General features: G+C 47.2%; 1 protein-coding gene and 1 long non-coding RNA gene across 2 annotated transcripts in view; one reads left to right on the forward strand and one right to left on the reverse strand.

Moving 5' to 3' along the window:
* Window positions 1-22,108, reverse strand: part of ADD2 (adducin 2) — a 43,546-nt gene that overhangs the window by 20,399 nt on the left and 1,039 nt on the right. The window contains exons 2-8 of the mRNA XM_061168663.1: window positions 17,068-17,284; window positions 15,200-15,338; window positions 8,156-8,307; window positions 7,627-7,707; window positions 5,592-5,741; window positions 4,176-4,319; window positions 2,114-2,212 (exon numbers count right to left, since the gene is read on the reverse strand). Coding sequence (XP_061024646.1) covers window positions 2,114-2,212; window positions 4,176-4,319; window positions 5,592-5,741; window positions 7,627-7,707; window positions 8,156-8,307; window positions 15,200-15,338; window positions 17,068-17,250 — 948 coding nt within the window. The 5' untranslated portion in view covers window positions 17,251-17,284. The remainder of the gene's footprint in view (window positions 1-2,113; window positions 2,213-4,175; window positions 4,320-5,591; window positions 5,742-7,626; window positions 7,708-8,155; window positions 8,308-15,199; window positions 15,339-17,067; window positions 17,285-22,108) is intronic.
* The window catches only part of LOC133074722 (uncharacterized), a 47,089-nt gene continuing 42,141 nt past the window's right edge, over window positions 17,161-22,108 (forward strand). Inside the window, exon 1 of the long non-coding RNA XR_009697218.1 lies at window positions 17,161-17,257. This is a non-coding gene — a long non-coding RNA (uncharacterized LOC133074722). The remainder of the gene's footprint in view (window positions 17,258-22,108) is intronic.

The raw sequence follows: 22,108 nt of genomic DNA on the forward strand, positions 1-22,108 counted from the left end.
GGCGATGGGTAGCAGATGGAGAATTGCCTGAGCTTCTTCTCATCTGCCTGTGAACAGAGCAGGGAGCTGCCTCTCTCAGCAGAGGATGACCCAGTTTCCTGGAACCCCAAACTGATGGGGAGCAAAGAGAACGCTGTCCCCAGGAGAATGGAATATGCTCTTAGTCTTGAACCAGTGAAATGACCATGGACACATTTGCTTGTCTGCCAAGGCCACTGAGGGAGAAAACTAGTCATGATGGAAACAATTTCGGTGCTGGTCCTTTGACCAGAAATGACCCTTCCAGGGACTGCAGTCCCAACAGCATCTGCAGGCTGCTGTACCTGGGCTCTTCGAGCCTTAATCCACCCACACTCTTGGTCTAATCTCTCCTGTTTTTTTTCCACAACTTCCAGCTTCATTTCACCCTCTAGAAGCCTTCCTGCTCCACTTGCTGAAAAAAATCCACTGGCGCTTTCCTGGGGTTATCTGTCCCCATCGCCTGATGCACTTTTAAAAGGTTACATCAAACCAGTCCTGACTGAAAAGAAAGTGACAGCAGACAGGGCCAAGAGAAGCAGCTGGAGCTGTCCAGGAAAGTGGGTGGCAGCTCTGCCCTTCATCTCCCCAGCTGCTAGATGGCCATCCTCCCTTTGCTTAAATTGCGCAGTGGCCATTTCTGGGGATCTGGAGCCTGGGGAAGGCATCCTTCACTGTGTTGGGGGGACACCCGGGAACCTCTCTCCATTCATTCTTAGGGCTGTGCTATCTTTGCAAAGAGATAAGGCTTTTTCATGAGATATTTTCTCATGGAAGCCTCTTCTTCAGAAAAAAGATGGGGAACTCTTCAGATGTGGAGAAGGGAAAGTAGGCATATCAGAGGTTCTGCCAGGTTCTAACAACACTCAGGGGTCAGAGTTCAGGGCCAGCATTATTGGATGGGGGATGGGGAGTCGGGAGGGTCTCACACCACCTCCTCTAACATTTCTTCATCACTGTCCTCTCAACATATCCTTCAAAAACCATTGAGAAAGGTCCCACTTGTAGAGCCTCCACTAGTGATGCTTCTGGGATTATCCCATTCTTCCCCCATAATGCCCAAGAGAGGGGCAGGCCGTCTTCCTCGGGGCACTGCTCTGCCCAGACCAGCCAGGAGAGGGCAGATGGGACACCAGAAGGGCCCTGCAAAGAGCCGACTCACCCTGGAGCAGCTAGCCTCTCCCTCTGTCAACCGAGTCCTAAAAATACCATCAGCAACACTTCTCCTTGTCTGAAAGGCCATCCTCACAAGGTCTCTCTAGACCCAGGTCTGAGGTTGAGGAAATGGAGGCTTGCAGAGGGCAGGTCCCTGACCCAAGAGCACAGAGCGCAGGCTGGGAAGGATGGAGCCCAGTCAGTCGTGCAAGACCCCCGTACTCACCCGACGGCTTGCCACACTGGAAGGAACGTATGCTTGGCTTATCCAATACTACCTGGTTATCTGATAAAACTACAGGATGTGTGTTTTCCTATTGCTTCTCCAACAACTCTTCTAGGGGTCCCATGACTACTGACACTCCCCACCCACCCTCTATCTCATCCTTTACCAGTTAGGAGAACTTCACCATGGGCTCCCTGGACATCACCTTGGGGCTTCCCTGGGGTCAGGCCTGCCATGTCAACACACTACTTTGGCCTGCTTTCCACTTCTCTTTCTGGACTTGACCACATTCATGGTCTTTGCAAACTACCCTTCTCCAAACAAAGAAAGGAAAGAAGACTTACCTGTGTGGTGTCTGTGGGGCACAGCTAGAGGTAACAGGTACACCCCAGGTTATACAGGAGCATGGGAAGTACAGTTCCTCCCACTGTCCTACTGATGAGCCCAGGCAGCTCCCCGTCCTGAGCACTGATCCCCAAGAGTTGGGTGCTGGTTGTTAGACAATGGCGGTAGAAAATTTTAAAGCTACAAAACTGATTCCAAATGCGAAACTTTAGAAGAATCAGGTGGTGCCAAGGCAGAGAAATAGGGTGAGGCTTTCAGAGGGCCCCACTCAAAGGTCTCCCTAAATCACGGCCCATGGGGCTGCCACCTTTGCCCCCAGGCCCCTGTCAGGGTCCCTCCTGGGCCCACACCCCAGAGGAACTTGCTCACCTGTATCTCACACGCAGCCTGCAGGTGGAAGATCTTATAAAACGCCTCCTCCACGGTGTCACCCAGAGCAACCACTCCATGGTTTCTCAGCACCAGGATCTGCACAGGAGCAGACAGCCAATTAAAACTTTAAGCCTTCCAAACTTGAGTTAAGAGGGAGAGATTTTTCATTTTATTCAGATCAATTTCATAACCAATCCTGGAGCACGCGCCCCCCTCCCCCAATTCCTTACTCATTCTCCCTATACAAACACCGAATGCTACCCACCCCCCCATGAGTTTTAATATCCACCCAAACGAACGTTTAAAGCATCCACCCTAAAAAATTGAAGGTGCCTTTTAAAACTGAGACTGAATAGCTTGGTGGATTTCTTTGGGCAAGGCCTGGGTTTTTAGGCCCTGAAGAGCTTAGAAGTCTGAAAAACGAATGTTTGTGTTAAAGTGAATGAAATTACTTGCTGTTGAATACAAGGGTCCAACCTCAAAAGCAATCACTTGCCCCCCTGTAACTCAGTCAACTTGTGAGTCAAACCCAAGGGGGTGGCCCTCTGAGAGGTGTCTCTGCAGGCACAGGTGAGTTGGGTCCCCTGTTTTCTGGCCCTCAGCTTCCTCTCCATGAATTCCGTGAGGCCCTGGCAGCTCTAAGATCCTACAGTTCCATGAAAGAGGCCACGGCGACCTTCTAATCTAACTCACTAGTTTTACTAATGAGGAAAGAGAAACCTAAAGAAATTGAAAGTCTCCCAGCTAATTAGGGGCAGAGTCAGAACCAGAACACAGGCTGTCCCTGATGGAGCGATGTTTGTAACTCAAGACGGGCAGGCAGATCTAAAAGGGGCGAAAAAACAGAAATGAATTTATACCAAGGTCCAGGTGCACCCTCCCTGTTGGAAACTCCTCTTGGTTGGTTTTATCCTCGAGAACTCTCTGAAAGATACCTAGGTGACACCCACCTGGGAGCCGGGCCACAGACCCATGTATCAGATCTGTCCTTGCAGCACCTGGGCTGAGGCCCAGTGGCCTAATCATGACATCCACTCTTGCTGAAAACAGCTGGAGTTTTTTCGTCTCAAGAGCCAGAGAGATGGAAAGAGACCATGACTTTTGCTCACAGGATTTTGCAGATCTCTTGTGAACGCCCCATCTCTTAAATTTTTGTACCATTTCACAAATGTGAACATCACGCCTCTCCTGGCACTGCTAATGAGGCTTCAGAGAATGGCAGGAGAGGGTGGCAGGGATTTCTGCTGTATGTGAGAGATGGGAAGACAGGGACTCCCAGATGGAAAATGACTCCGGGAGTGAGTGCCTTTCAAGGAAGGGGGCAAGCGCCCATCCACCCAGGCTTGGCTATGAAACTTCCCATTCTAAGCTCAACAGCCCTAATTACATGCTGTTATAAAAGAGGCCTTCAGACTTAAATCAAGCAATAATAATGAGATTCTGTTTATCTCTATCAAGTTTGCAAAAAAAAAAAAATAGTGATAACAGTCAAGTTTGGGGAGACTGTAGGGAAACAGCATTCTCAAGTACTAGTCATGGCCGGAGGAGAGGGCAATTTGGTACTATGAAGTAAGAGTTTTAAAATGTGCATCCTTAGGAGTTTATCCTAAGGAAATCATCCCAAGCAAATACAAAGATGTAGCTGAAAGAATTTTCATCACAGAGTTGTTCATATTAAGAGAAAATTTGTGGGAAAAACTTTTCAGTGTCCAACCACAGAGGACTGTGTAGGTAAATAGTGGCACAGCCATTCATACAATGAGGTATAATTTAAAATAGTGATTAGAAAGTATTTAGTAACATACAAGGGTGTTTACTGTATATCGCTAAGGGGAAAAGGGAGAATATATTTTATAATCCTAGTTTTGTAAATCTATATGAATAGTTATGGGGGTGTGCACCCAAATCGCAGGGTAGGGTGAAAGATTTTTATGTCATTTGTTGTTATTGTTGTTTATCTGCAACTTATAAACATTCTCCAATGAACATTTGTCGCTTTTGTGATGTCGGTTTTTGACAATCCCACCCAGAGCATCTTCCCAGAACAGCTGAGCCGAACCTTGCAGGTGGGTCCAAGGCACTTCTGCAGGTTGATCCGATCGGCTTCCTGCTCCATCTCGCCGTTGAAGTCATAATAGGCCATGTCCCCCACAACCAGGGCGTTGTGGGACACAGGCAGGAGGCCCCACTTCATGGCTGACACCTTTAGGGAGACGATGGAACGAATGTTTAGCGCTGCAGCTCCACCCCCCTCCTCACCCCTCTGTCACAGTCGCCCTCTCCCCAGAGCCCACAGTCAAGTTCTGTCTGGGGACGTGGCAGGGGAGGGAGCGAGCGCAGGAGAAAGGCACCCCGTCCCCTTGGCGAGGATCTTGCTTTCTCACTGCTTCCCCTAAAGCCTTTTCATCACACTTTTCCCAGCTGCCATGTCAAGACATCACCTTCTAAAACTGCTGCAAAGAATACGCTCGAGGGATGGCGTGCTGCTGCCCACCCCTGCCTGGCTCTTGTCCTAGGACCCGGGAAGAGGCAGGGCTGGTGGAGTTGGCACCAGGCAGGGCTGAAGCAGGGTCCAGGGTCCCTGGGGTGGGTTGCGCGAGACCCTCAGCCTTGGGTCAGTGCATCAATAGCCACGACTCTTCACTAACATGAGGCCCATTGAGAAGCCCCCATTTTACTGGCAACGGAGCAATGCAAGTGCCAGAGAACAGGGTTAAAACACAGGCTGAAACGGCCATGCCCCAAACCCCGCCTTTTATTAAAAGCAAGGAGCGTGGAGAGGTTAGGAGAGCCGCTTGCCCCCCTTCACTCATCTTGCCCCTCGTGTAAGCCCCGGCTCTGCAGAAATGGATACTTGGCACGAATACAACATGCAGTCTTAGTCCGAATTCTGGAAGGTCTGAGTGACTAAAATCACCAGTGTGATTTGCGGAGAAAACCACAGGCCAGTGACCGGTCTTTTTTGCCCCTGTAGGCATGTGGCCTGGGGGTGAGGGTTGAGGGAACACCCAGACTGGGTGTCTGCTGTCTTTCCAGGTGCACCGCAGCATCTCAGGTAGACATGGAGAAATACCCAGAGGCCCTTGGGGGACAGCTTGCTCCTTGAGGGTCTTCCCTCTGCTCTCTCCCAGTCCCCAGACACTCGGAAGGTGCCGTCACCTGGGTCTGTGGCGCCGGTTTGCGTATGTAGCAGGTGCGGGGTGCAGCAGGGAAGACTTTACACATCTTCACCTTGTCTCCCCTCACCTAGACTTCCATAGTTAGAAAATGCAGAGGAGGAGGTTCCCATGTTGGGTGTCCCCTCCTCACCTTGCTCTGAGTTCCAGGGAATCTTTCCAGAACTGTTTTATATGGCGAGTTTGTTCCTAGCTTGGGGGCTTATGTCTTTCTTCAGGGAGACCCTCAGAGAGACAGGTGCCATGGGTCTGCTGCCAGCCTCGGGGACTGAAATGCTGGCTGAAGAGCTGACACTCACCGCCGCCGTGGCTGGAGTATGCAGGTGGATGACACAGCGCACGTCGGGTCTGGCGGCGTAGATGGCCGAGTGCAGGCAGAAGCCCGTGGTGTCCACTGGGAAGCAGCTGCTGCCCTTCTCCACCACTTCTCCCAGGATGTTCACCTTGATCTGGGCCGGGGGGAAGAGAGACTTCCGGCCACTAGCAGGCAGAGGCCCCTCATTCCCCTCCCCGCAGGTGGGCCAGGCACACGCCCACCCACCTGTGTCCACTCTCCACCATACCGCGGGCAATGGATGTGCTTTATGTGGGGGGCAAGAGACCCCATTCCTGCCTGCAGGGTGAGCACACAGGCTACTGGGAAACAAAGGCGATTATAATTCAGCATTGAAAAATGCTAGAGCAGAGTTTCTCAAACTTTAATCACCTGGATGCAACTAGAGATTATCATACTAAGTGAAGCAAGTCAGAAAGAGAAAGACAAATATCATATGATAGCACTTATCTGTGGAATCTAAAATATGACACAAATGAACCTATCTATGAAACAGAAACAGAATCAGGGACATAGAGAAGAGACGGGTGGTTGTCAAGAGGGGAGGGGTTGGGGGAGGGACGGAGTGGGAGGCTGGAGTTAGCAGATGTAAGCTTTTATATATAGAATGGATAAACAACAAGGTCCTACTGTATAGCACAGGGAACTATATTCAATATCCTATGATAAACCATAATGGAAAAAATATATTTTAAAAAATGTATATACATGTATAACTGAATCACTTTGCTGTACAGCAGAAATTAATACAACATTGTAAATCGACTGTACTTCAATTTTTAAAAATTGATTAAAAAAAAAGAATCACCTGGAGATCCTGTCAAAATGCAGATTCGGATTCAGTAGGCTAAGAACTCGGCCTGAGAGCCTGCATTTCTAACAAGATCCCAGTGATACCCCTGCTGCCGGTCCACGGACCACACTTTGAGTACCAAGGTGCAAGAGGAGAATCATTCACAGAATTCTCTAGAAGCAGATAGGAGGAGTCTTTAATTCCTCCTGTTAAAGGGAGTACCATCTAAACTGAGCCTTTTTCCTTTTTTTCCCACTTTTTATTTTGAAAAATTTTTAATCATACACAAAGGTAAAGAGGATAGTATAATGAACACCCATTTACCAGTCACCTGAAAGCTAGGTCTTAAAGGACAAATGGAGAGCAGTCACTGGTCTTACAATCTGCTTTTGACTCCAAGGGGTTGTGCGTGTCATGGTGAAAACACACGCACACGCGCACGGGCGGGCGCGCGTGCACACACACACACACACACAATTGCTGGTGGCTGTGGCTGACCTGGCACACAGCTAAGTCATGGCGCTGCCTAACATTAACAATCTCATAGAACATCATCACCAGAGACGGCCACTTTTGACTGTGACACAGAAGACAAAAGCCACTCCTTAATCATGTCTAAGCACAGACAAAAACAACTTTGTGTAAATGCAAAAATGCACCTGAACTCAACTTCTTCTGTTTCTAAGCCAGTCCCTCTACTACTCTCCTCTCCCCCCACCCCCGCGCCCAGAAATCTTTCCTGATCGAAACCGATTCTGGAAGTTTCTTCCTACCACGCCTAAAAGGAGCAGGAGGACAGAAAGGGGACCCAGAAGCTCTCTCTCATGGCACCGGCACTAGAAGAGTCTTGCACTGCTTTGGGACAAAGCACTGGCTGTTGTTCTAATGTATCCCCTCAGCTGGAAGGCTTCCCGACTCCCAGCCTTTGTCCAATCCCAGGCTCAGAGGCCTCCAGGCTCATCTCTTCTCCCCTCGCCCTCCCACTGCGCTTGCAGCCTGCACCTCCCATTTCGTCTCTTGATCACATCATGCTCTGCGCTCTCAGTTTGTTTTGGTGTCCATGTGACTTCTCTGTCCCACTAGATTGCAAACTGCAAGAAGGACAGGATGGCAGTGGCTACCTTGGAGATGACCTCTCATCGTAGGAGCAGAAAGAATACTGTCATTTCAGCAAGAAATGGGTAGTGACAGGCCGGACTGTACTCACCAGGCTGGATGCTGTGACTTCGTTGCAAGAAACTCCCTTAGGGCTGATCAGGAAGTGGTCCTGCTCCTTGCTGACTCTCAACTGGAGGAAAGACACGTGTTCTCAGCGGCAAGGAGGGAGAGGGGTCATTTCCAATGACATACTGCTTGAATCCCCTCTTTCCCTAAATCCACTGCACCCAAATCTTCCCCCCAAGAACCCTTACTTCTCCCTGACCCATAAGAGATGTAGAGGACTCAGCTTTATTTGGAGCTGGGGAAATGGAACTACAAGAGGAATCTCCCAATGGTCAAGGGTAGCCCTAGAAATAGGATCCAGAAATTCCTGGCTCCTCATCCAGAGAAGTGCCCACTGGGCAGGTTATCTGTCTCAGGAAACCACAGTGGTTAGAAACCTTGGAAGGGCTCATTGAATTTTGGCCAAAGGCCACCAGCAGTGCCATGGCCATGCCAAGGATCAGGAGTTCTCCCTTTGGATTTGGTGGGGGCCACACACATTGCCCCACCTCACCCCCAGAGGCTCTCCTTACCGTGACATAGGTGTCACTCAGCTGGGCCCAGCCGTACAGGTCCAGGAGGCGGTAGACACTGCTGATCTTGCACCGCATGAGCCGCTCCCCCTTGGCCAGGTTCAAGGAGTCGGCGGTGTGGAGGTCATTGATGGGCGTCATCATGGAGAAGTCTGCAGGGGCACAGGGCAGCTTTTGGGTCAGAGGCTCCCGTCTGCCCTCCCCTGCCCTGCCCCTGTCCTCTCAAATTCTCACTGGCACTACAACCACACACGAGACTTCAGGGAATTCAACATTCTTTGACCCTGACTCCAGAGGAGAAAATGCATAGAATGGATAGCTGTGCCCAATAAGGTCCTCTGCTCCTTCAGGGAAGAATGGCATTGCTTTGGGTCAAAAATCATGGCCAGACTCAAGGCCACAGAATGAAAGTTTCTCAGAAGGCCAAGCTGACCACAAACCCTAGAGATGGACATTGAATAAAAGCATAAATAAATTTCTGAGTGGAAATATGAGTATATTTTATCAGTTTTAATGAGGAAGTTACTAATCATTATCATATTGTTTTTTTTAAAATTAATTTATTTATTTTTATGGCTGTGTTGGGTCTTCGTTTCTGTGCGAGGGCTTTCTCTAGTTGTGGCAAGCGGGGGCCACTCTTCATCATGGTGCGCGGGCCTCTCACTATCGCGGCCTCTCTTGTTGCGGAGCACAGGCTCCAGATGCGCAGGCTCAGTAATTGTGGCTCATGGGCCTAGCTGCTCTGCGGCATGTGGGATCTTCCCAGACCAGGGCTCGAACCCGTGTCCCCTGCATTAGCAGGCAGATTCTCAACCACTGCGCCACCAGGGAAGCCCCTATCATATTGTTTTAACTATACCATGTAATATAACTTTTTCTCTAATTTGGAAACAGGGCAGACAGAAAGCCAAGTCAACCAGGAAGTAAATTCCTCAAGTTTTTCTGACAAGTCATGAACTTCCAGAAGTCAGTGTGGCTGTGGTTGGCTGAGGGGCTGGAGGCCTTTGGTGGGCCACATCTGGTCCCCTCTGGATATGCAGTCCCTTGGTTAGTTATGGCTCTTTTGGGGAATTTAGAGGGATGTGGAAGTAATATGGAAATGAGCCTAGAGCATTTGATAGTCAGGGCACCCAGAGGGTCTAGGAGTTGATGCTCAGTCTGTCCCATTAACCACGATGACCGCTGCCTGCATGCCTCAGGAAGGCAGAAGAGGGCATCTGACCCCCAGAACTCCAATTAATCAGTGTCTAGGAAACAATAAAAGAATCAATAGGAAAGGGTTCTGGCTTAAAATGATGTCTGGCTGGGAGCCTCCTGATGCTGTCTCTCCCAGCATCCCACTAAAACCGTTAATGGATTAAAATGCTCTTTGGAAGCTTCCACCATCTCTATAAACCTCACTGTCACACCATGTGATGTATGTCCTCTATCAGGTTTGCCATTAGTTGAAATGACGAGACGGTCTGCAAATATGAGGGTGGACTGGGGGCATAAAGCAAGCAGAGCAAGCCTTGAACACCCCATGTCAGGAAGATGCCCCCAAAGGGCCTGTGCCCACCAACGGTGGTACGCCTCCAGTGCATGTGTCCAGTACACGAAGTTGACAGGGACAGAAGTGGTCCAAAGACCCAGCTAAACTGGCAAGAAGAGCAACAACGAAACCCAAGAGTCTAGGATTTCTAATTCAAGCTGACCAATCTGGGATCCCTGCCTCCTCTCTAGTTCCCCAGATAAGTATTTACCTCTTTGCTTCACCCCTTGCAGCAAGCTGGGAGGCATATCCAAAGCATAAGGCCCCCAGGCAAAGCTGGAGAGGAGGGAGGCTGTTGTTGGGAGAGCCTTCAGACCCAGAGTCCTTTGAATCCTTCTCTTAGAAATAACTATGGAGCCCCAGAGATGGCAGGAGGCCAGAATAGGACTGAAAACACACAGTCTGTCATGTCCTCTGTGTCCTGTATCAAAGAGTCCCCTCCCCAACCCTGTGGAGCTTCCCCATGAGGACTACCCACCCACAGGCCCAGAAGAGACCAGAGGGATCCACAGGAGTCCCCAGTCCTCTGTGCTCAGGGTCTTCATAGAAAGAACGCTTACTCTGACCAGGCTCACTAAAGTGAAAATCTAACTGGGCCATTATTTCAAAGTGCCTCAGAAAACACAGAAAAAGATGAAAATCCACCAAACCCCCTGAAAGCTAAGACTGAAGGACACACTATTTAGAAAAAACAACAACAACAAAAACAAAACAACCAAAAAAACCCAAAACTAACCAGGCAAAGAAAATTCTAAGGCAAATGGAGCTGGACAAAGAACAACCTCTCCGGGCTTGAACTCAGGACACTTGAAAGTTTCCCTCTCCACATTCCCTGACTCAGATATACCCTGCCGTGCACCAACAAGATTTTCAGGCATCCAACTGTTTTCCTGGCAGTTGCTGATCAGTGAGGTGATAGGAATGCTGGTCAGCCCTATTTCTCTCTCAAAAGGAAGAGTATAAGGTCAGAGATATGAAAGTGATGAGAAAGAATATGATAGATATGGGAGACAAAGACCAGAGGACCTGGCATATAAGTTATAAGTGTTGATATAATAGAAGAAAAAAATTCAGAATTGAAAAAAAGACCTATATATATATAAACTGAAAGAACTTACTGCATTTCAGGGGAGAAAAGTCCATTAAAAGAAAAGCCTACAATTATATGCTTCCTGACACAGTCTTGAAATACAAGGGTAAGGGAGAAAATCCACAAGCACCTAGAAAAAAAAAATTGGTTACCTATAAAGGAACCAATAATAGACTGTTTCAGACTTCTCTGCTACAGCAACAGATGCCAAAGACAATACTATAGGAGATTTACAAAAACTAACAAATACTACAATAAAGTGACACAAAACAGGTAAAAATCAAGGGACCATCAAAAGTATGCCAAGGCAAATATAAACAAAAAGATATATAGAGCCATAACATGATCAAAGTAGAAGCCACGGAAAACAATATTCTTTTGGACAAAAAGGATCATTTTGTAGGTCATTTTACATGGATTAAAGGCATAATCCATAATGAAGATATAGCTATAAAAACATGTATACTTTGAAAAGCATTTCAAGATATTCAAAGCAAAAGCTATCAGAAACAGAGAGAAATGAACAGAAATCAAATACAGTGGGAGACATTAATTTTTTATAAAATCAAAAACAATAAATGAGGATGAAGATTAAATACTATATCCCAGAGATAGCGTCTACACCCATATATCATTTAAGTATGATATTATTAGGGCACAAAGAAAATCTCAATAAATCCCCAACACAGACATTAAGTAGGCTACATTGTCTAAACATAATGCAATAAAACTAGACATTATCAACAAATCTTTAAAAGAATACAAATTCCAACACAGAAATGAGAAAACACACTCTCGGAGTATGTTTATTTTATTTTAAAATAAAAATAAAACCAAAACAGCAACTGCAAACTACCTAGAAATTAACAATAAAGGAAATACTACATGTCAAAATTTATGGGATAAGACCAAATTTATACTATGAAAAAAATTCATAGCCTTAAATGTCTTTATTATTGAATTAAATATGAAAATAATCAAATCCATTTTATTCTATTGTAGAAAAACATAAAGAACAAAATAAACCAAAGAAAAGTTATGGAAAAGAATTAATGAGTATAAAAACAAAATCAATAAATCAGAAAACAAGAAAGTTAGTAGAACCAATATGTTAATCCAAGAATTGGCTTATGTGAGAAGATCTATGAGGAAACCAACATCTGGATTGGCCAATAAAGAGGAAGTGGGAATACACAGCACCAGGAATGAGAATGGGATGTCATATCCACAGTAGAAGGTTTAAGTAATAAAAATAATATTGTAAATCAGGCTAATAATCTTTTAAAGCCACATGAAATGGATTATTTTATATAAAATATGACCAAAATTTACTCAAGAAGCAGCAAAATAAAATTTTAAAGAACTTTATACGAAACAGAAAAAAAATGTTATCCAAATATTCCATATTATCCAAATATTCCATATCTGGATAGCTTTACAAGTGAATAATAAATCTTAAAAGAGCAGAGACTTCCTATCTAATTTAAACTCCATTAGGGCAAAGAAATGGGTGGGGATCACCCTGATTCATCTTAGGAAATTATAGTCTTAATACCAATACTAAACAAAGGCTGCGCAAAAAGTGAACTGCTTTTTATCATGTGTGACTATGGATGCAAAAATTAATAAAATTCCAGCAAATCAAACCCAGAAGAGTATTTTTAAAAGAATGCATCAAAACCATGAATGATTTATTTCAGGAATGAAAAAAAGAGTTTAATATTCAGAAATCTATTAATATAATTCACCACATCAAGGAAAGAAAAATCAATAAATGCCCAAAATGCATTTTATAAAATTCAATATCCATTTCTGAGAAAAACCCATATTGAACTAGAATACAAAGATATTTTCTCAACATGATAAAGAATAACTATCTCAAACTCTTGTGGTAAAAAAATTTCCATTAAAGTCAGAAACAAGACAAGGATGATTACTCTCTAATCTATTATTAAATATTGTTCTGAGAGTTCTAACGGATGCAATGAGAAAACTGGAAAAATGAACCAAAGGGTAAATTTTGGAATGAAGGATGCAAAATGACCATTATTTGCAGATTATGTGATTTTTCTATATACAAAGCCCAAAAGAGTTGAGAACATACTAGAATTTAAGAGTCCAGTAAGCGGCTAGTTTAAATAATATATAAATACATATATCTCCAACGATTTCCCTAGATGACAGCTATAACCAGAAAAAAAGTTGAATGGAGAATCACTTAAAATGACAAAGTTACATAAAATTTCCAGGATAAACTTAACAAGAAATTAGTAAGGACTATAAGAAAATAACTACTAGCTTTCCTGATGGACATTTTAAAAGATTTAAATAAATAGAAGACACACATCATTTCTGAAAAGATTTAAAATTCATTCATGCAAATATTTTTTAAGCACCAGTTATATGCCGGGTGCTACTTTTCTAAGTCCAGGACACTACTCTAACAGTGAACGAAACATACATATATCCTCCCCGCCATGGAGTTTACATTCTAATATAAAGTTGTACATTTATAAATTCTCCACCAAATTAATCTATTCATTTAATGTAATCCCAATCAAAATCCCAAAAGGAATTTTTTGAGGTGGATGGAGAGACCTGACAAAATACTTCTAAAGTTATTTTAAAGGATCAACTTAAACAATGGTTGAGAAAAATTGGCAAATGAATAATTAAGGGTATTTTATTGGATAATAAAACATAGGGAAGGTGTTTCTAAGTATGCAATCAAAAGCAGAAAACGTAAAGGAAAATAATAATGGATTCAACTACATGGAAATTAAAGAATTCTACAACACAAAAATATCATGAACAAAATTAAAAGGCAAAGGAGACACTGGAAAAAAATCTGCAATGTATTTGACAGATAGTAGGGAACTAGCCTTACTTTATGATTTTTAAATCTGTAAGAAAAGAATATGCAAGTAGAAAAATTGGCAAAGGATGTGACAGGCAATTTACTACAAAAATAAAATCATGCCCAATATGGATATGAAAATATATTCAATCTCTATAGTAATCAAATAAATGCAGATTAAAACACAAAGTACTATTCATCACCCATCATATCATGAGGATGAAACAAATGGTAACACAGACTACAGATCAGGGTGGAGGAAATGGGTACTCTTGCATTTCTGGTAGGAATGTAAATTCATTCCATCTTTCTCCAGGGTAATTTGGCATCACGCATTGGTGCCCTTAAAACATGCGTATAATTCAGTCTAGCAATTCTACTTCTAGTAATTTATCTTAAGAAAATAGTCATGGATATAATCACAGATTTATTTACAAGGATGTTTATTGCATTGTCATTCATAATAGCAAAAAGTTGGAAACCACCTAAAAGTCCAAAAATGGAAAACTGAATAAACTGTGGCATATTCAGCCATGTACAGAAGAGTGCACATCCACCAAAAATTATGCTATAGAACCATATTTTATTATGTGAAAAATTAGTCAAGATATGCTAAGGCTATTAAATTTGTATGTATAATGCGATTCCACTTTTTTTGGCATAGTCTGTATACGTTAAGAGAAAAAGGCTGGAAGGATATACACCAAGATATTGATAATAGTAATTTCTTGGTTGTAAGAACACAGTACAGTAATTTTTATTACCCTTTCTCAACTATTTTCCTAATTTTCAACTATAATCCTATATTCATCTTGCTGAGGGGAAGTATTTTTCGATGTCTGTTTCTTAAAGGTTGTGGGCAGAGCTTCAGAGCCGAGGAAGATGCGTTCGTGCCTAGCCCTGGCTGCTCTTGCCCTTGTCTACGGAGTCAGGTTGGCCTGTCCAGTGGGGTGAGGAGACAATGGCTCCAATGGCCTCCCAACTGCCCCCCCAACTCCATCTCCAAGGGAGTGACGCCAGGGGACTGAGGGAAGATCAGCCTGAGGGCTGGATGCTGTGAGGACACAAGGATTTTCTTTGGTTCTGTGCCCATAGCTCGAGTAACAGAGAGCAGAATCTTAACTCTCCACTATCCACTCCTGGGCCTCAAGCAGCGGCCGTGCAAGGGACCTTGAGTTGCAAAGCTCTTCCCTCCATGCTAAGCCGCTTATGAGGGGTGGGGGTGGAGGGATCATACATAGGCTGCCCTTCCTCTCCCTGCAGTGACACTGTGTCATCCTCCGCCCACCCCCAGCAGAACCCGAACTAGGTTCTCCCTTAAGTCTCCACCACCCCCTGCCCTCCGATTTCTGGGCATCAGGGATAATCCTCCTGGGGTCTTTAAATCGCAGCAGCATCAGAAGCAGAGGCAGGTCTCTCTCTGGCTGCGGCGCAGCTCCCCCAGGTCTGCTACTGCAGCTGCAGCGCTCACTGCATAGGCGGGCAATCAAGCCGCTTCTGACTGCGCCTTCCCCTCCCCCACTTCCCCCACCTCTGCTCCTGGCAGCTCCCCAGCTCCCCACGTACTCATGGAAGATGTTGGGAAGACTGCGTGGGAGGTGCTGGCCATGAAGTCCGCGATCTGCCGCAGGGCCCAGATGTTGGAGGAGTTGTTCCCCTTCTTCATCTGCTCCTGGATGAGGCCTTCCAGCTCCTCCCTGAAAGACTGAAGCAGGCCCCCGAGGCGCTGGTCCTCCCAGTGTGCCTCATGTGGGAGACGGAGGGCCCCTCTTCCAAGTGCCCACCCCTAGCCCTTGGGTCAGCTAGGCCAGGGCCACATGTGGGATATCTGGGTCCCAGGGGGCACCGGGCAATCCCACTGGGACCTCAGGATCCTCCCCAGACTGCTGTGTGGGGAGCAATAAGGAGATGCTGGGAATGGATCCTGTTCCCTTTGCCTCATGGGCAATACTCCAGACTCCAGGTCCTTCCTGTGTCTTAGGGATAGCCTAGACCCCCTCCCGCCACCACCCCCCCCCATCAGACATGGCAGGACTTCACTTTAGTAATTAAAAGACATTTTAAAAAGCAGAATTGAATGAAAAAGTATGCCATCTTTCCTGTCTGTTAGCCAGGCCGATGGCTCTTCTGGGCCTCAGTTTCTTCATATTCAGGATTTGATGACCTCAGAGGTCACTTCCACTTCTGATGTCCTGCTACTCTAAGCCTGGCTTTTCAGACCATCAGGCCACAAATAAGGCATGCCTGTCCACCAGGTGGCAGCAGGGAACACTCAGGAGGAAATAGGGAGCCACTTAGGTGTTGGGGAATCTACAAAAGGACAGGAGAAGCATGACCTCCTCCTGTCCCCATCTCCCGCCTGAGAATAGAGTCCCATCCTTCAGGCCCCCAAACTTGGGTTGGTACTAACTCTGCCACTTCTCCTACCACACCCGCCATCCCTTCTAGTGTCCCTCAGAGTTTCTGTCATCCCAACGTTTTTAGCACCTGCCATTTTCCTCCACACTCCCCAACATGGTGTCACCTGTCACCAAGACCTCGGGCCCATCCTCCTTAGCACTCCTCTGTGAGGCCCGAGCATTCACTGTGTGCTCTCAACCAGGGTCTCAGAAAAGCCGGGGAGTGGCTGAGGCAGATCTCATCCTGGCAAGTACCTGGAGATGCCAGCTCCACCCCTGAGCTTCCCAACACTTAAGATCATGCACTGTTGCCTGCGGACCCCCCAGCTCTACTGCCCTGGGACTCCCCCTTGCCTCTGTCCACACTGCTCTTCCTCCCCCTCCGAGGGCCTGCACCACCCTCCTGCTTCGCTGGTCCAGTAGGCCCACCCTCCATCCTTCTCAACGCACCACCTGCCTCAAGGAAGAGCTCTGTGTCCATGCCAGGCAGGCGCCAAGTGACCTCCAGACTCCGGCCACGGCTGGGTGAGCCGGTCTTGCCCGCTGTGCCCTCCACTCCCCCACCTCCTGGGGTTTCCACAGCCTTATTTGCCAGGACAGAGTTCTTTGTGGCGTTCAGAAAAGGGAGCCCCAAAGCTCCCACGTGGCGCCCCCCGGTGGCCCCTGGTTTACTCGAATTGTTACAGCTTTCGGTGAAGAGGGAAAGGAAGACTGGAAAGCGAGGCTCAGAAGGGGCACAAGAAACTGAGGTGGGGCTCCTGTCTCTCAGACCCACCTCCTCCCGGCACCGAGCCGAACCACTGCAGATTAACCAGGTTTTGCCCTCCGCCAGTGACTAGGGACTAGTGCCCTCCACGTTGCCAGAGCATCTTGCTCAGAGAGCTGAAAATTGCTCCGACCCTGAGCCAGCGGAAGCGGAGTTATTTATCTTTCAGGTTCACCGGCTGAATCAGCGTCCCGCTCATCCCCCGCTCGCCACACCCCCTGCGGCCTCCTTTCCCCTCCCCCGCCCCGCCGGGGGCGGGCCCCACTCACCGGGCTCTGCAGGATCATGGTGACGCGCTTCTTCTGCTCCATCAGGTTGAAGTCCTGCCGCAGGTCCGCTGCACGGTTGCGAAGGCGCAGGTACTCGGGGTCGTCCTCAGAGAAACGATCGAAGTACTGCTGCCCCTGCGCGGACGGCGGGGAGGCGGCCTCGGGGACAGTCTCTTCACTCATTGTCCTGGTGGGTCTACAGTCCACTCCTGGAACCCTGCAGAGAAAAAAGGAGGGTACTCCCGGTCGGGGTACGCGCTTCCTAAGGCAGAGGGCTTGGATTCGGGGAGATTCGCGGTGGGAGGCGGCTCTTCCCTGGAGGGTGTGAGCGGGGCCGCGGGGTGGAGGGCTGGGCGCCGCGGCTGCCGGCCTGTAGGGCGTCCAACGAAGTGAAAATATGTCACCGGCTCGGGGTCCCCCGCCCTTCCCTTCCTGACCCGCCCGGCTTCGGCGGCCACACTCGGGTTCAAGTAGACTGGTCCTCCAGGGCGAGCGCGACCTGCAAACCTCTGGGGGCATCTTGTGATGCTTATCTACACAGTGTAAAGCTATTCACTGGGAATTCGTACTTGACCTAAAATGTAAACCCTCTAAGAAGCCTCCTAAAAACATTCGGTGGGAAATCCACAAAACTGAAAAGAGAACGGGTAACTTCTACAAGGCGGGAAACGCTGTGGGCAGTGCTTTTCTTCACAACTTTGACTTTGGTCTCTGGAAAAGAATTATTGGTGAATCGGTTTCTGTAAAACATGTCTCACTGGAGAATCAGATTCTTATTCCAAGTTTAAAAGAGGTGTGCAATTTTTATTAATGGAAAATAAGTTTCTCCTAAACCCCAGTAAATAAATATTGAGAAACAGTAAAAGAATAAACACCGTTTGAAGGGCACCACATTGCCGGGCTGCCCAGAGGCCTGTATATCTTGACCTGGTCCCTGGAGGGAGGGCTAGGGCAGTGTTTGGAAAGGTGGTCTGGGGAAAAGCCATATATTTTTTCTACTCAAGCAGGCTTTTTTAAATGCCTGAATGATGAATGAAGGAATGGCTTCTATGGCCATATTGGAGCCCTTCTTAAGAAGGAGGCTGCCATTCAGCCTCTGCTTCCCAGCTGTGGGACTTTGGCCATGACAGCCTCCCTTTGTATCAGCACTGCTAGGCCCTCAAATCTGGGTTATGCCCCTTCAACATCCAGAGTGGGTGGAGGCTTACAGAGCTTCAGCCTTCTCCCAGTTGGCTGAGCCCCTTCTCAGCAAAAGAAGGCAAGTGCCTTGACTGAACAATAATTAGTTTTTGAACACAAGTATGGAGATACCAACGAAAGAGCTTTACCTGGGGTCAGGGCACCTGGCTTTCATCCTTAACCTGACTCTCCCTCACTTTGCCTCTGGGGTCTCCCATTCCAGGAGGAGGTGGAGCCCCTCTTGTTCTCTCAGAGCAGCTCCTGGCCTCCCCAGATCTGATCTGCTCTGACCCCTCAGCTGACCCTGTTAGCCCAAGCCTTAGCCTTCATTCCAGCCAACAGCTCATTACGAAAGAGGCCTTGCTGACAACCAGGAAAGCATATTCTTGTTGTCCATGAGCTGTCTGTGACCTCTTCTTCCATCTTCTGTCAGCACTTTACCCTCCACTTTATAGTTCCTCTGAGTGGGGTGGGCGGGGGCACTAGGCATGAGAAGTGGAGGTCCATCCCATCATCCCAGAACACTCAGATGATTGATTGATTTTATTATTATTATTTGCATTCTCCTTTGGGGAAGGCAAGTAACAAGTTCAAGGGAAGACACATGGACAAGGTCCTTCAAGGGTCAGCTGAAGCTCTGAACCCTTGGCCTGGAGCAGGGATCTCAATCTTGGGTGCACGTTGGAATCACCTGGAGAACTTTGAAAAATACTGATATCAGAGATTTTAATATTAGTCCAGGGTGTGACCTGAGCATCAGGATTTTTAAAAGTTCTCTGGGTGATTCTAATGGGCAGCCGGGTTGAAATACCACTGGCTAGATGTTAGTGGTTGTATCATGCAGCAGAAGGCATCCATTCCAGGTGCTGGCCATTTCTAGCAAGACTGCCAAGATGGCACAAAGCCTCTAACGCTAGTATCGGGCACTGCCTCCTATGGCTGTCCAGGCCTCCTCCTCCCACTGTATTCACCAGCTGCCACCACACACTTGACCTGGGGCAGCAAGAGGACTCCAAGTGCCACCACCTCCTGCTTTTACAAGTTTACAAAACCATGACCTCTGATCTTAATCCCATCACTAATTAGTCAGCTCCTTGTGAAAGCCCTCACCAGATCTCCCCCAGTTAGCACCACCCTTACCAGCCATGTCGATGGGATGGAGGATGGAGGAGGGAAGAAGGAGTCACCTTGGAGTGGCAGCCAAAAACAAACAAACAAACCAATGGTCTCTAAAGAAATATTTTGAGACATATTTGGCAGCTTGCTAGAATGTTTGAGGTTGTACTTAGTGACATGTAAAGGCAGATTCTTCATCTAAGTGAAGAGTGATTGAGTCCATCAGGGACGTTTCTGGTTGAATTAGCTCTGGACTAAAAGTTAGCATCTACAATGTTGCCCCAGTTCTGACATTCTCTAGTTCATGGACTTGGGCGAGTAATTTCCCTCTTTGGGTGTCACTTTGCCCATCCCTAAATTGGGGAGTGGACAGAATGGACCTCTGGGGCCCCTTCCAGCTCTGACACTATATGGAGAGAGACAGACTCATGTAGAAAAGGCAGAAGGATGGAGGATCTAGGTTTCCTGAAGCAAGAGACCTTCTTCCTACATCTCCCCAGTTCCTCTTCCTCAAGCCAAATGCTGAAAGAGAAACATCTGCAAAGAGCACATATGACCTACTGACTGTTGCCTTGTGCTTTCAAGCCAATCCCATGCACATGGGATGAGTTAAGAATACTTCACCCCCATGATGCTCCCAAACAGCTTCATCTCTGGAACTTGGGAAGAAAGAAGAGACCGCAAGGTCAAACATAATGGGAATGCATCGGAGCCATGCAGACATGGGGTCACCACCCAGATTCTTTTGGGCAGACACCGCTGCAGACCAAAATTCTTCCAGAGGCATCGCCCCCCTGCATCCGTCCCCTTTAATTCTCTTTGGCACCTTCACAGCCCCAAATCTTTGATGTTATTTTTAAAATAGCAACAAGCAATCCCCCAATGGATACACTGGATGCGGGCGTGGAGATCTCTGTGCTCCTCACAACGCCAAATCCCACTAGCTCCAGAACCACCTGAGCTGTCAGCTTCTCTGGGACCAGCACAGCCTGGTACTGAACCCTCCTGGACTAAATCCTTTTCATCCAGGCAGGAAAAAGCTGGTCCTCTCTCCTCCCTTTGGAGTGGCTGCACTTCCCAGGAATCAGTCTGTGAAGTCTCTGAAGTAGCTCTGGCCCACGAAGCATGAGGAACGAAGACTTTCCAGGCCTGATGGACAGGAACGTCCAAGTCTGCCTTCACTCATTAGAGCCCAGCCCCACAGGGCTGCTCCACAGGTGCTCCGATGGGGGGGGTGGGTGGGTAGAAAACAGAAGCCCTGACTCCCTCACCACGACAGCTGGGGCCTGGGCAAACTCTTCGGCTTTGTGAACCAAAGGCATTCTTCTGTGCTCCTTCTTTCCCTTCCCAAAATGTTGGGAGGTGGTCAAAGTTGTGTGCAGCACAGCTTAGTGGTTAAAAGCAAGGACTCTGGAACCAGACCATGAGTTCAAATCTTAGCTATGCCCCTTATTAGCTGTGTGACCTTGGGCAAGTTACCTAACCTCTCTGTGCCTCAGTTTCCCCATATATTAAACAGGGATTGCAACTATTTAACTCCTCTTTAGGTTGTTGTGAGGATTGGGTGAGTTAATGTATGTGAAGTAGTTCAAAAAGCGCCTGGTGCATAGCAAGGGCTATTAGCATTTGCTCTTATTATGTGTCGTTTAGGGGCTAGAATCATCGTAGCATGAGGAACGCGAGTAATGACAGGCTTATGATTCAATTGTAAACAGGTGCACACCAAATAACTGTAATTACATGTTTTAGTCCCCAAACTAATTCAATCTTGAACTATATTAACAAAAAGAAAATCCAGAAAGAGACTGACGAGAATGCCTCGTTCTCTGACCAGATAGTGGGAACATGTCAACTGAGAGATCACAAAAAAAAAAGGGGTAAGCAGGGTGCTGAAGATCACAGGATACCGGCGCTTGTGAGGCCAGGTGCGGCGTCATAAAGAATATATGGGGCCTCGGGCCCCAGTTCCTGGCACAGAGCTTCAAAAACACATGGGATTTCTAAAAGGTCCAAAAGACATTAGGAGTGTCTTTTCTTAGTCATCATGAGCCCCTTTCACCAAGTCTGAGTTTTTATGCAAATGTGGTGACTTATGGTGGGCACTTAGATATTTCAAGGGAGGGACTGGCCACTGAGAAAGACCAAGCACGTGACTAGAGGGTTGGAACTTCACCCCCGTCCCACCCACAGAGGGAGGAGGGGAGAGGGGCTGGGGATTGCATACAATCAAGTGGCAAATGATTGAATCAGTTGTGCCTGGTAATAATGCACACCCCCTTTAAAGAACCCTGGACAGCGAGGCCTGGGGGAGCTTCCTGGTTGGTGAGCACATTGCTGGGCTGGATGGGGGCATGGAAGCTCTGCACCACGCCCTCAACCCCCAGACCCTACCCTGCTTTTGTCTGGCTATTCCTGAGTTGGATCTTTTATAATAAAACTGCAATTGCAGCTACAGCGCTTTCAGTGAGTTCGGTGAGTTATTCTAGGGAATTACAGAAACTGAAAGGGAGGTTGTGGGAACCCCCCAATTTACAGTCAAGTCGGTCAGAAGTGCAGATGGCCTGGGGTTCACACCTGTAGCTGGCCTCTGAAGAGGGCGGAGCCTTGTCCATGACTTTGCCTTTTCTTATGTGCCCTTTGAACTCAGGGTAGTGTCAGAACTGAATTGAATTGTAGGACATTCAATTGGTGTTAGAGAACTGGTGACGGAATAACACCAAGCGACTTCTATTTGTGATTTATTTTC

Source organism: Eubalaena glacialis, chromosome 14, assembly GCF_028564815.1.
Source record: "Eubalaena glacialis isolate mEubGla1 chromosome 14, mEubGla1.1.hap2.+ XY, whole genome shotgun sequence".
NCBI classification, from domain to species: Eukaryota; Metazoa; Chordata; class Mammalia; order Artiodactyla; family Balaenidae; genus Eubalaena; species Eubalaena glacialis.